The 12,832-nt window shown below is 36.8% G+C and overlaps 2 protein-coding genes across 2 annotated transcripts in view; one reads left to right on the forward strand and one right to left on the reverse strand.

The window, feature by feature from the left end:
* Positions 1-10,178, forward strand: Smp_030710 (protein phosphatase,putative; the record flags this gene model as incomplete). Its single annotated transcript, XM_018791345.1, has 6 exons — positions 1-150; positions 184-336; positions 369-542; positions 2,032-2,235; positions 6,776-6,967; positions 9,671-10,178. 6 exons carry the CDS (start codon positions 1-3, stop codon positions 9,719-9,721), a joined length of 924 nt encoding a protein of 307 aa, XP_018645483.1. The 3' UTR covers positions 9,722-10,178.
* The window catches only part of Smp_138760 (hypothetical protein), a 23,581-nt gene continuing 20,648 nt past the window's right edge, over positions 9,900-12,832 (reverse strand). The window contains exons 6-7 of the mRNA XM_018791346.1: positions 12,760-12,796; positions 9,900-10,380 (exon numbers count right to left, since the gene is read on the reverse strand). Coding sequence (XP_018645484.1) covers positions 10,268-10,380; positions 12,760-12,796 — 150 coding nt within the window. The 3' untranslated portion in view covers positions 9,900-10,267. The remainder of the gene's footprint in view (positions 10,381-12,759; positions 12,797-12,832) is intronic.

Genomic DNA, 12,832 nt, shown 5'->3' on the forward strand with positions numbered 1-12,832 from the left:
ATGTCTGGTCAAAGTGATCTTGATCGTCAAATCGAACAATTAAGGGCATGTAAACTTATTACGGAAGACGAAGTAAAAGCTCTATGTGCAAAAGCCAGGGAGATCCTTATTGAAGAAAGCAATGTGCAGTGCGTAGATTCTCCGGTTACAGTAAGTTGCATTAGATTTAGTAACTATCCCTAGGTATGTGGTGATATTCATGGACAGTTCTACGATTTAATCGAATTGTTCAAGGTTGGTGGAGATGTACCGGACACTAACTATCTCTTCCTCGGTGATTTTGTTGATCGCGGATATCACAGCGTCGAGACATTCCTTCTTCTCCTTGCACTGAAGGTAAATAATTTTTCTTGTGTTCATTTGTGTAGGTCAGGTATCCAGACAGAATTACACTCATACGAGGCAACCATGAAAGTCGGCAGATAACAATGGTTTACGGATTTTATGAAGAATGTCTGAGGAAGTACGGCTCAGCGATGGTCTGGCGACAATGTACTGAGATATTTGATTATCTGTGCCTTTCTGCTATTATCGACGGAAGGGTAAGTAAATATAAAGCATGCTTAAATACTATTTGCGCATTCAAAAAACTGCAAGTTTTGCATTTGTAGGAATACGTTATGATTATTGTTATTAGTGCACAGTTTGCTGTCATGAGAGGTTTAACAGGCAAAACGAATGTAGCGAGTATCGGAACTCAAGTTATGTCGTCTGTTAGATTTGTTGTTGTGGACGCTAACTCGCTGTTTGAGGTGACGCTCCACTCTGTCAGAACCCTTAATCTATACATGAAATCTTACCTATTTCCAAAAATGTGGACACGCCATAAAATTAAGTGATTCTGCAAACTTTAAAGTTCCTTCCTCATGATCCTGTCAATATCCTTAATTCAATGCTATAGGTAGGAGATGCCCATAAAGTACCATCCGATTCTCGTCAATTTGTCACTGTCAACTTGTAGGAGTTGAGATACTGTAAAGATTTTTTAGGTTAGATTTCTTATTTATATGCTTCGATCATTATTAGTAGTGTAGACCATCTATGTCGAATAATTGGAGGCTTACTCGAGTTAGACGGGAACGGTGTAACGAACAATCTAACTTCGAAATCACACCCCGCGGTCAGCATTAAACGTGGATTACCCCATTCGACGTATTAAGGTACTATGTCTGCGTCGAAGATTGTATAATACAAGGAGCATTATTGCGTAAATCTATTAGTAAGAATGAATACAGAGATGTTAATGAGACCACCTCCGAATGAGCCAGTCCATGGATTATGATTAACTGATGCGCATTTTGTTGTCCTTGACTTTAACAGGGATCGATAATGTGTTCGATATTCAGTGACCCAACTTCCGGATGATTTGGCTAGTGACATTTCACTGCCGCTACAATGGCTAGGTCATGCAAACATCTGTTACTGGATGGTTATTTTATGTACATAATTTAGTCATACATACATTCACTACAACTTCTCTATCACAGTACTGGTAAAATTTCCAGTACCTAGATTTTATGTTGTCGATGCTTCAAATACATATTTGTTAACAAGTAAAATACTTTCCTTAACTTGCTGTAATGTCTACAATTATGCAATGAGGATTCTGTTTTGATGTGGGAAATTCTGTCGATCTACATTTCTGTAGGGTCCCATGTCAATTATGACTATGTGATTCTTCCTTCGGGTTTCATATTTTTCTAACAAGTAACTCATTCGATATTACTATCGTGTCACTTCCCGTTTATAAAAATCACAAAACTAACATTCTTTTTTTATAATTCATAATTACTGTAATTCTGTTTGAATTTATTTTCCTATCACTCAAGTGGGAATAACATGGGTATATTCATAAAGTGAAAAGGTTTCTCTGGTCTAATTTTTTGAATTCGATTAGTTTATTTTATCTGTTAACGTACACAAGTGTAGTTTCTATTATCATGGATACCAACCTAAATATTTTAAATGTCTCGTCCAAAAGTATGTCCAGTTTAATAACAAATGCATTTATGAATGTTTTTCCTTGATAAGATATTTTGTGTTCATGGAGGCCTATCACCTACAATTACAACATTGGATCAAATCCGTACCATTGATCGTAAACAGGAAGTCCCACATGATGGTCCAATGTGTGATCTCTTGTGGTCTGATCCGGAAGAGACTGCTGGTTGGGGGGTGAGCCCCAGAGGTGCTGGCTATTTATTTGGCTCTGACGTTGTAGCCAATTTTAATCAAGTAAGTTAACTTTATTTGTAGGACTTTAAATATTTTCTTTATTCAGAAAGGATCTAGCCATTAAAATTACCTTTAAGAACTTATGATTCGTACATGTCTTAACTGATGTACAAAAACCTTGTCATGAAAACTTTCATTTTTATGAAGTAATGTTCGATATCAGAAGGCAGATGGCTAATAAGTATAACTGTACCGCTGCTACCGATTTCAAGACAGTCTAAACATGAATTATAATTATCAGACTAGTTTTTACCACGAAGTTGGCATTTTCTCACACTGTTCAAGTCAGCAGTCAGTGATTTCATAAACCACTGTTATGTTTTAACCTGATTCCCGTTCCATTTCAAAACATTACTATATTAGCCATTTTGACCTACAGAGGTGAGCACACGTGACATATGTCTGGATCCGGTCAGTCGATAAATGTCCACATCTTCATTACCTTTCTGTAGTATTCAGTGGCTAATATCCCTCGCTGCTTAATTATTGGTTTCATTTGATGGAAGTATTGTTTTAAAAGAGCCTATAAGTAGATAATTGCAACCTATATGTCTTACGGTCTCATGTATCGTGTTTCACAACCTTAAATTAGTTAAGAGCTAATTGCTGCATAGTTTCATTTCTTTTTATTGGCATGTCACCTGTTCCACGGGTGGAAAAAGCTAGGCAGTTTTTCCGTATCCATGCCTAAATCTTTCTAGGGCTGATGAAAACCTCCAACTAGTTGGAGTAATCAACACTGCAACTAACTTACTCTGACCATGACAATGAATAAATTAGCGTCAGACGTTCATGAAACTATTTTCGCATTTGGATGGTGTGAAATTTACTTCAGATTCTTTAATTACGGACATGGGAGCTTCAAAAGATTGATTTGTGTCAATATCTTCGTCAAATAAGATAGTTTCATCTTCATACTCGAAGCCAATCAGAGAATTTTGAAATATGAGTGTAATAATTGATTAGTTAGACGAAGTGTTAACGAAATTTAGGGAATGTAATAATCCAGAAAGAACACCGATTAACGTAACTTATTCGGATGGTATTTCCCTGTAAACACAGACAGTCGTTTACCGCCCTCAACTCGGAGAGGCTGGGTCTCACAAACTGTTATAATTGTATTTTTTTGCTAATATAAACGACCCAGCTATTCCTATTGCTTAGTATTCTTATACGATGACACTCAACAAGACCCCAAAATCAGAATGCGTTGAACAGGAATAAAATTGTATTCAGAATAATAATGGTATGTGAACAGCAATCCTGATTTGAATAACGTTCATATATTTATAGTATATACAGAAGAAGCTTCTAGATTTTTCTCCAATAATATGCCCGGGCAGATCGGTTTAGAATTAGTCAATCAGCGCGCAGCAACATCATCATGCATAAAACATGCTTTAATCCAATCTTTGTCCCACTAACACAAACATAGAACAAACCTGCTTTCACCGACGCGTTGTACATCCGACCTTTTACAGTCGGATTACCATCACGAAGGCTCCAGAGGTGGCACAGATTGGCACAAGCATCTCTGGCTTTCACTATACGTGGATTGATCTCATCACTCACGCCACCAACAGCACTTACGCAGCTACCCGGATACTCGGACTTTTCGACTGCTATCTTCTGACTACTCATGGTGAGTTCAGGTTGAGGGTCATGCCAGTAGAGTAAAAGTACTTTGCACTTGGAAATTGCAAAGCATATGCCATACCTACGGATACTGCCAACTGATTAAGTGCGGATTGCATGGCTTCGGCATTATCGCATAGTAAGATAATACATCCGCATACTCAAGGTCGGAAAGTTTATCCAGGCAACAGATCCATCACAGCTGTTTCCAGAACATCATCAGTCGCAAAGTTGAAGAGGAATGGTGAGACTGGGCAGCCCTGCCTAACCCCACTGCTTGAATGGAACAATGGAAAAAGGTGGTTGTACGCCCTCACTCTGCCTGAATTGTTAGTATATAGAGGGTTCATGAAGTTAATAAGCTTCTTAGAAACACCCTTCTTCAAGAGATCATCCCAGAGAACAGTCCTGTCCAACGAATCGAATGTGGCTATGATGTCAAGTAACAAAACGATTGTTGACATACAATAGGTATGGTGGTGTTCTAACATCTGAGAATGATGGTGATGATATGTTCAATACATCCTCGACCAGAAAGAAAACCAACTTGCTCCTCGTGAGTCAATCTTAGACGCGATCAGAAGTAGACTTATCCTCCGATAGTTGTTGCAGAAACAACGTAAACCTTTTTTAAAGATAGGGACAACTATCAACTCATCCCACTTTGTTGAAACACTAATTCCCAGACCTTTGTAAACAACTCGGTCAGTTCCTTAACCAGAAAGTCACCACCATCTTTAAAAAGAGCCGGAGGTACTTTCGATCAGTCAGTGACTTGAGATCGTTTAGAAAGGACAGGGTTCCCACCATAAGCCAGCTGCTGTTGTATAGGTTGAGAAATAAGACATGCAATATAAAAATAAAAGAGGGTACATAAGTGACGTTGTATGAAAGAAATGGAAAACAAATGTTACCAAATAATTTTGAATATGATCTGTCTGAATGAGTGTTGAGTCAAGAGTAGTTTTTCCAGTAGTAATTATCATTAATCTGTGTGTGGGCTGTGATACTGCCCGGGTGCCCAAAAAGAAGCAGAATGCTTTCATAAGGGACACTTCCCCAGTCTTTAATCTAAAGGTCTCATCTGCAAGGCAGTGGAGCAACATCAACAGATGCTGTCCCATTATAGTGGGTGATCAGAAATAGGTCCATACCCCATTCATTCCCTTGAGCTCATTTGTACCTTTGGTTTGAAACAGGAGTTGTCCAACACCTCTAAATAAGATTTTCATATCCACTTACCCGGAGTCAGCGATGAAGTTCACTTTTCATTTCCATAAATAACAGCCCCGTCTCCGAGTGAGGACAATGAGTAGGACTTCCCTAACAGTGGTTATAAACGCATAACTGAAATAGAACATATCTAAATGAAGAGAAGGCTATTGCGAATCACCTATGTACCTAGATATTTAGATGCGACTGATTTTGTAGTGAGATGTCTTAAGCTCATGATTGCTGACGACTTGGATACAAGTTGGGGACCCACTCCATCTAGTTGTATTTGGATAGCCGCATATTATTAATATCCGTCATACAGAGCTTGTATCTCAAAACTCAAGTACAAAATTGTATTTTTAAGCTAATCTTGGGAATAACACTTGATTCCTAAAGTGTACATGTTGGTTATGAAATATAAAGTAACAACTTGACATTGAAATCGGTTAATTTATCTTAAGTGTAAAAAAAGCTGTTCAAATGATAAATCTGCATCAATAGTCATAATCTTGGTAAACTTGAAGAAATGTTGGTCGATTTTCACTATAATTTATACACGTTACTGTAAAGTATACCGATATCAAACCTCTTGGTGTTATAGTTGCAGAAATGGCAAACAAGCTTCCAAGTTCATAACATTATTCATATTATCCCATAACATAAACAAATGATTAGTAATGTGGAATATAGATAAATTCATGACTTTTCATCTTATTTTGATATATCTTCAGTCTGTCTCACCTTAGTTACTACCATGACATGGTGTCGAGTTTGCCTCTCATAATTCAGTCGATTTATATTGATTGGGACACTTGTTCTTTTAGATCCCACCATGCCAAGCAATAGCTTAATGGCTTTAAGACGTTCAACTTTTAACCATCAAGTTCCAGATTCAAGCCTCGTTCCATCCACTTCGGTCTGGGCAACCAAGTAGTATCATTAGCCCCTCACATGTAGATTGTGGCTTGTACCCAGGTTCCTAGTGAATGAGATGTCTGTTGGAGTATACTAAGAGTAAAAGTAAGGAACTTGAGGTCCGAAGACGAAATTGTACTATCGACTGCACCGACAACAGTAAAGTGTTTTAAACAATTTGAATCATCAGGTATATACAGTCTTCTCACAATGGAAAGAGGGGTTTAGACATGACCGACCTTTAAAATATTTTAATAATAACTACTCAGCATTTGTTTTATTAAGAGAAGTACATATTATACCATACGAAAATAGTATATTTCGTTTGTAGTGTGAGTACGCTGACTAAACTAGATACTTTTGGATTTAATAGTAGAGTTTGATTATTTGTAGTCCACATAATATTAAAGTTTGTTTAATTGTTTGGCTTATAGTGCTCTGATCATTCACTTTCACCTTGAACAAATACTTCCGTAGTCACAATGTTACAAAGAACATTTACACCATCTATTCACCATAGGCTTTTAGTTCTAATTAGACATGTATTATCAATCTGTAATATTACTTACTTACGCCTGTTACTCCCAATGAAGCATAGGCCGCCGATCAACTTTCTCCAACCCAATTTGTCCTGGGCCTTCTTTTCTAGTTCTATCCATTTTTTGTTCATTCTTCTCATGTCTATATCTATTTCTCGGCGTAATGTGTCCTTTGGATCTGTAATATTAGTCTATATATACATATTTAATTATCTTTCTGTGTATCCATATTCTAGTTAAATCGAATCGATTTCATATGTCGTGCACATCAATTAGTTATGGAAGGTTATCGTTGGCATTTTCATGAAAGTGTTCTTACTGTATGGTCTGCTCCAAATTATTGTTATCGTTGTGGTAATGTTGCCGCTATTTTACGTTTAAATGATCGATTAGATAAAGAATTTTCTATATTTGAAGCTTCACTACAGGTAATTCATACATAAATATATATATATATTCTGCTGTTATAATACATACAAATACAACTCTAGTCATTGTAGGATACAACAATTCAATTTTATTGATTGATATATTCCCGTATAATCAACACGTTTAAATGAGTGACAATTGCAGTACACTTTCTTCATGTTTGATATAAAACATTTTGAAGACTAGTCAATTTTTTCATAGTTGAAATGGTGAGTCAATTGAAGTCAGACCATCATGAAAGCACTGGACGACCGTTTCGTCCTATTATGGGACTCCTCAGCAGTGCGCATCCACAAACCCGCTCTCGCGAGATTCGAACCCAAGACCTACCAGTCTCGAGCCGAAGCCCTTAACCGATAGACCACTGAATTTCCTGGCATCCAACTGTGTTAATGTCTAACTTCAACTGATCCACGAAGTTGAGCAACCATTCACCAATTGTCTTCAGTGAATTCCTATCTCGGTTGAGTCCATCATCTCACAACAGACGTGGATTTGAACTCCACTGGTCACTGCTTCTCACTAGAGCTCCTAGATATACTTCTCGAAGTCACTAGTGAGCATATGATAAATACATTGATAAATACTAAATCTCCACAAAACCCCTTCTATTATTAAATATATGCTTATAGGTCACCAAACATATGGAGGATAACAGTTTTGTTTAAATTTTTTAACATGTCATTCAAGGGATAGTCTGATAATAAGACATAATTATTGCTCATCACTTTACATTTCTCATGATATAGTAACTGTTTATAGTAATCATAGTAAGCTGTTTTTTAAAATTTCGTTTTTCGTTCTAAGTCATGTTACTGTTGATACTACTGATTGAAATCTCACTTAAAGCTATCTTATGTCACTACCTGATTTTCATATCCCTGTCAATCCTCCAACCTATGTGAATATTCAATTTATATTTTCAGTCCCAGCAATTTTCAAAAACTTGCTACATTTATTGCTTCTAATGTTTGATTAGTTGAGTTTGCTGTACACTAATGTGGATAATTAAATGTCCAAAACCTGAAGTTAACTAGCTTCCTGGAAGTGTTGATATCTATGTTCTATCATGTATTCGCCTGGTCCTACGTTGTAGCTGACACTGACTCATCTTAAAGCCACTGTAATTGTGTAAAGGCTGGTCATACTCTCCATCATTTATCGACAGCCACTAATGTTTATACACTTTCAGTTAATGCCCTTCGGCTTAGATTTAAATTAAGATCGCCTTAACAGGGTTTTTTATGAGAAGGTAATCAGTTGTTAAAATATCCCAATGACTATTGTTAACGAATGAGTAATTCAGTATCAAAACTGAACCTCAAATTCCAACTGATTAAGGTAGTACGAGTATAAATTTACTCACCAAGTAATTAATAAAGATCTGAGAGAAACCGATAAGATTGCAACTTTGTCCATCATCTCAAGTATATTATTCGCAGTGGGGTAACCTATCAAAGTATTTTCTAGTTATTTGCCGTGCTATATCAACTGGGAAAAATGTGTCTACTGAATGAGTGGCCCAGCCGATTGTAGTTACTCATATGGCGACTATGTTGTTAACTAGAATTGTAAATCCGTTTCTCATGGCATCTCTACAATCGCAATGCACCTTTTGTGCATCAGCTAATTAGACACTGGTGGATGAGAATTTATGTGTAGCAAGTTTACATAGCTCTGAAAATGCCGTAGTCCAACTCATTATAACTAGTTGTCCTGCACGTACAGCTGTGACTTGTAGATTTTTAGGAATCATGACACATTGATTTTGTTCATAATCATGGACAATAGTCAGTCAGCAACATCGTTTCGACCCACAGTCATTGTATTTCTTGTCAAAGTTACAGCTCAATGATACTGTTACCCAACATTTTATTTGCATGGTCTTATTAACTGGGGTTCTTAATTCCTTTTACTGGAGATTTTTAGACACTAAAAAACAGTTTTTTTGTCAGGGATTCTACGCACGATCCATATTAAGAAGTGTACATGTCACTTTAATACTCTTTCACTTGGTTGGAGTAGATAAAAAAGCAATATCAGATAGAGGCATCCATTTTACATAAACAATCATACCTCTTTGACCGGTGTAAGGCGTGTCAGTCAGTAATTGTTTCATCAAGCATGGATTTTTCACAGTAAGTTTTTATGGCATTCTAACAGGTAACAATAATAAAAGCCCTACTTCATTAGTTGATATGATTTGGAAAAAATTTGTCTCCAAATCATTTCCCTGAACCGTAAAGCATTTCCTCTTGCCTACTCCCAATTTTTGGGGCCTCATGTCCCGTAAATAAAGCCACACATAAATGTCTTATGCTCTATTTTTATTTTATTTAAACACATAAATATTTGTTAAAGCGCCGGATATTCGCTTTTTGTTCTCTGAATTTCGTAAACAACACCCCCGCCACGAGATGGCAGTGAAGTAGGACTTCCCTGGCAGAGGCTATATATTCGCTTGGCCATGTGAGAGCATTTGGAGAGGGAGAGCGAACTCCCCCCACTCTCGGCTGTACCAGGGCAATTGGGGGCCATCTTATGGTCTACAAATAATGTAAACCTTATTGTATAAGGCGTGTTATATACTGTTAAAGTTTATAGCTAAAAAGAATTATGTAAACTGTTTGGCAACTATTTAAGCATGACTTTATTCACTTTAACTGGGTTTTTTTTCTACAAATAACTTATATTTATTAAAGGATGCCCGGGGTATACCAGCTCGTCGACCAATACCAGACTATTTCCTCTAAAGCATATAAAAACAAACAAACAAAATGTGTTCTATTTTCAATGATAATAATTACAGTTATTATTATTTCCCTTGTTTATAAACCCCATTCCCCTCCCTGTCAATTTTGTAAAATTTTTACTTCTATTTATCGGTGTGTTTTTGTAAAATGTTTTCTTCCCGCCGCCCACCCCCTCTCTACCCCCCTACCCCACTCACCCACCTATCCAATATTGAACTATTATTCCCAAGATTCATACATTGTTTTGTTTGCATTTTTGTTTTTCTCTTTTTGATATCCAATTAAACTAAATTTTTTCTATTAAGTAATTAAATTTTGTATTTGTGTATACAATAATACAATAACTGTTTTGGGGGTGGAAGTGGAAAGAATAAATTTTCTTTTAAAGAAATAACATATTTATATTATGATTATTGTTATTAAATGTAAATTATACTGAATATGTAAAGTATATTTTAAAAAAAAAGAAGAAAAGAAATCAATGTCTCAGGGAATCATCATCTGTCTTCTTCTTCTTCTTCTCCTCGTTGTTGTTGTTGTTTAAGTTTACCATTGTGCATTTCTTAATTCAGCAACTAATTTGATAAAATCATGATGACTTGCATAGAGTTGTAAATCAGAACTGATATCTGTCCAACGTACAGCTTCTGCATCATCACCTATTTGATTATGATAATGATGAGGAATTAAAAAAACAACAAAGGGGGATATTTATTTGTAAAATTTAAGCAAATGAGGGTATTATATATTGGAAGAATCAAATCAGTAATAAAACAACTGGAATTCTTCTAATTAAAGAAATTCCTATCATCTTTAATGAAGGACCGGACTGAGTTATGTCTAATAACATCTCAAGCCACCGAGTGGCATTATTTCTAAAACCATAAAAACGGAGTTATGTAGGACAGTATTTCTTCATGCCTCAGGAGTGCGTCATTAGCTCACTAACTTTCCGATTTTACTAACCAGTCCTAGCGTTGACAAGTAATGCACGATGCGGAATTCACTGGAATGACATTTGTAGCACATGTCCAAGCCACTAAAGTTGGTGATTTGAAGGTTGTCGTGACATCAATTGAACTGTAGCCATTGTGCCTAAACACATTGTCACTGAATGTCAACAATGTTTTGGAGACAACAATGGTCGAACATCGAGAGTTGTTGAACTCGGTAAGGTCTGGTTTCACAAGTATAGAACAAAACCTCTGTCAGTCACGCGTTGTAAACTTGACTAGAACCGCAACAACCTCAAAGATGGTCCAGGTTGGCATGAGCCGTTCTGGCTTTCACTATACATAAACTGATTTAGTTCTACACGTCAATAGTGTTTGCACAACTACTCAAACACATGAACTTTTTGACCCCTTGTAATTGCTCACCACCAAGAGTGAGTGTAAGTATAGGCTCCTGCCAGTCTTGTAAAATTGCTTTACACTTAAAAGGTTCAAAGCACATACCGTACCTGTGGACACTGATTGCTAACTAAGTGCATATCGCGTGGCCGAAAGATTTATCTGCAGGTAGTGGATCTACACCACCATCATCTATTTCCGTCAGAGCTGTTTGCAGAATGCCATTGATGGTAAAGTTAAAGGAGAATACTGAGATTGGGTAACACTATCTAATCCAACTGTTCGGATGGGACAACAGAGAGAGATGGTGGTTTACAGATGCTTCAGAATGTTAAAAAACTTTCCAGACATGCTGAGGTCGGGGACATACCTGTGCCTAAGCGTAGTGAAGCGGTGGCTTAGTGATTTGACTTCCAGCCACTAAACCTCAGATTTAAACTCCGCTCCGTTTACCTTGGTTCGAGCAACACAGTGGTAATACTAGCTCACAGCCATGTATATGGGCTAATGAACAAAGATAACCTAAATTGAACGGTGGATCTCATTCAAATAACAGTAGTGATATATATACGCTAGGAATGGAAGCTGCTGCTGATACACAGACCACAAATGTGGTTATTCTTGAATAAATAGTAAGCACAATGCTAACAAGCTGAGCATAAATTTTAATAGATTCGTTTAGGAAACACTTCCCACGACTAGGATTTTGGAATCTTAGGAACCAGTTTTTCACAATGTTTGAAAATGAGAATCAGATTACGCAAGCATTGTCAGCGTAGCCTCTCTGAATCATATCACTAACCCTCAGTCATATATATGGTAGACAAAAAATGATAAAGATGTAAATGAAGACGTTTGACAAGGTGTTTTAAACATGGTATTTTTCTAAACGCTAATTGACTGATATACACACAGAGTATGGAAATGATCACAAAACTTACATTCCAATGGAAAGAATCTCACATATATCATAACAACACTATTCGTTAGAGGTTGTAGACATGAATGGAAACAGAAATGAAATCTGAGTTTAGAAAAGAAAACTAACAGTAAACCAATATTTAGCAGACAACCGATTAAGTGCTATGCTATTATTGTGCATATCATTAAACAGGTGAAAAAGCGAATGTGCGGCGCTTAAACCGGGTTGGTGGACACGGAAAGTTCACTTAGGGGAGTTGGAAAACCCCGATTACAAACCAATGGTGCACATTGGCTTCAGTATTATGAGGGGACAAATGGCGTATGAATCAATCGTTGATCACCGGCTACTGTGGGACTGCATCTCCTGACAATGCTCCACTGCCTTGTGAATCAGACCTTTAGGTCGAAGGCTCCAGGTGTGGCCCCCTAAGAAGACCACCTGCTTCGGTCTTGGGACCCGGGCAGTATCATTAAACACAGTAAACACGATATTTTTTAAAAAATTAGTTGACTGATAAGTAGCTTCCTTCATACATATGATGTCAATTAATTTATTGAGATAGAATAACGTCAGAAATAAATAAAAGAAACATGATCTACCTGCAGTTAATGGGAATAATGCTAGACAATTGCCAATATCATCGTGAAAATTTACTGCCACAGTTTCCATCCATGCATTATCCGTATTACGTGGATCGTCGACAAAGACTTAGTCAATACAATGAACCCATGAAATCTAGATTTTTAACATAGTGTCTGGGTTCAATTTAGACAAAAATTTTATTGCTTCAATATAAGACTACAATTACATTTGATAATTTTTATTTACATTTCT

This window comes from Schistosoma mansoni (assembly GCF_000237925.1).
Source record: "Schistosoma mansoni, WGS project CABG00000000 data, chromosome 3 unplaced supercontig 0083, strain Puerto Rico, whole genome shotgun sequence".
Taxonomy (NCBI): Eukaryota; Metazoa; Platyhelminthes; class Trematoda; order Strigeidida; family Schistosomatidae; genus Schistosoma; species Schistosoma mansoni.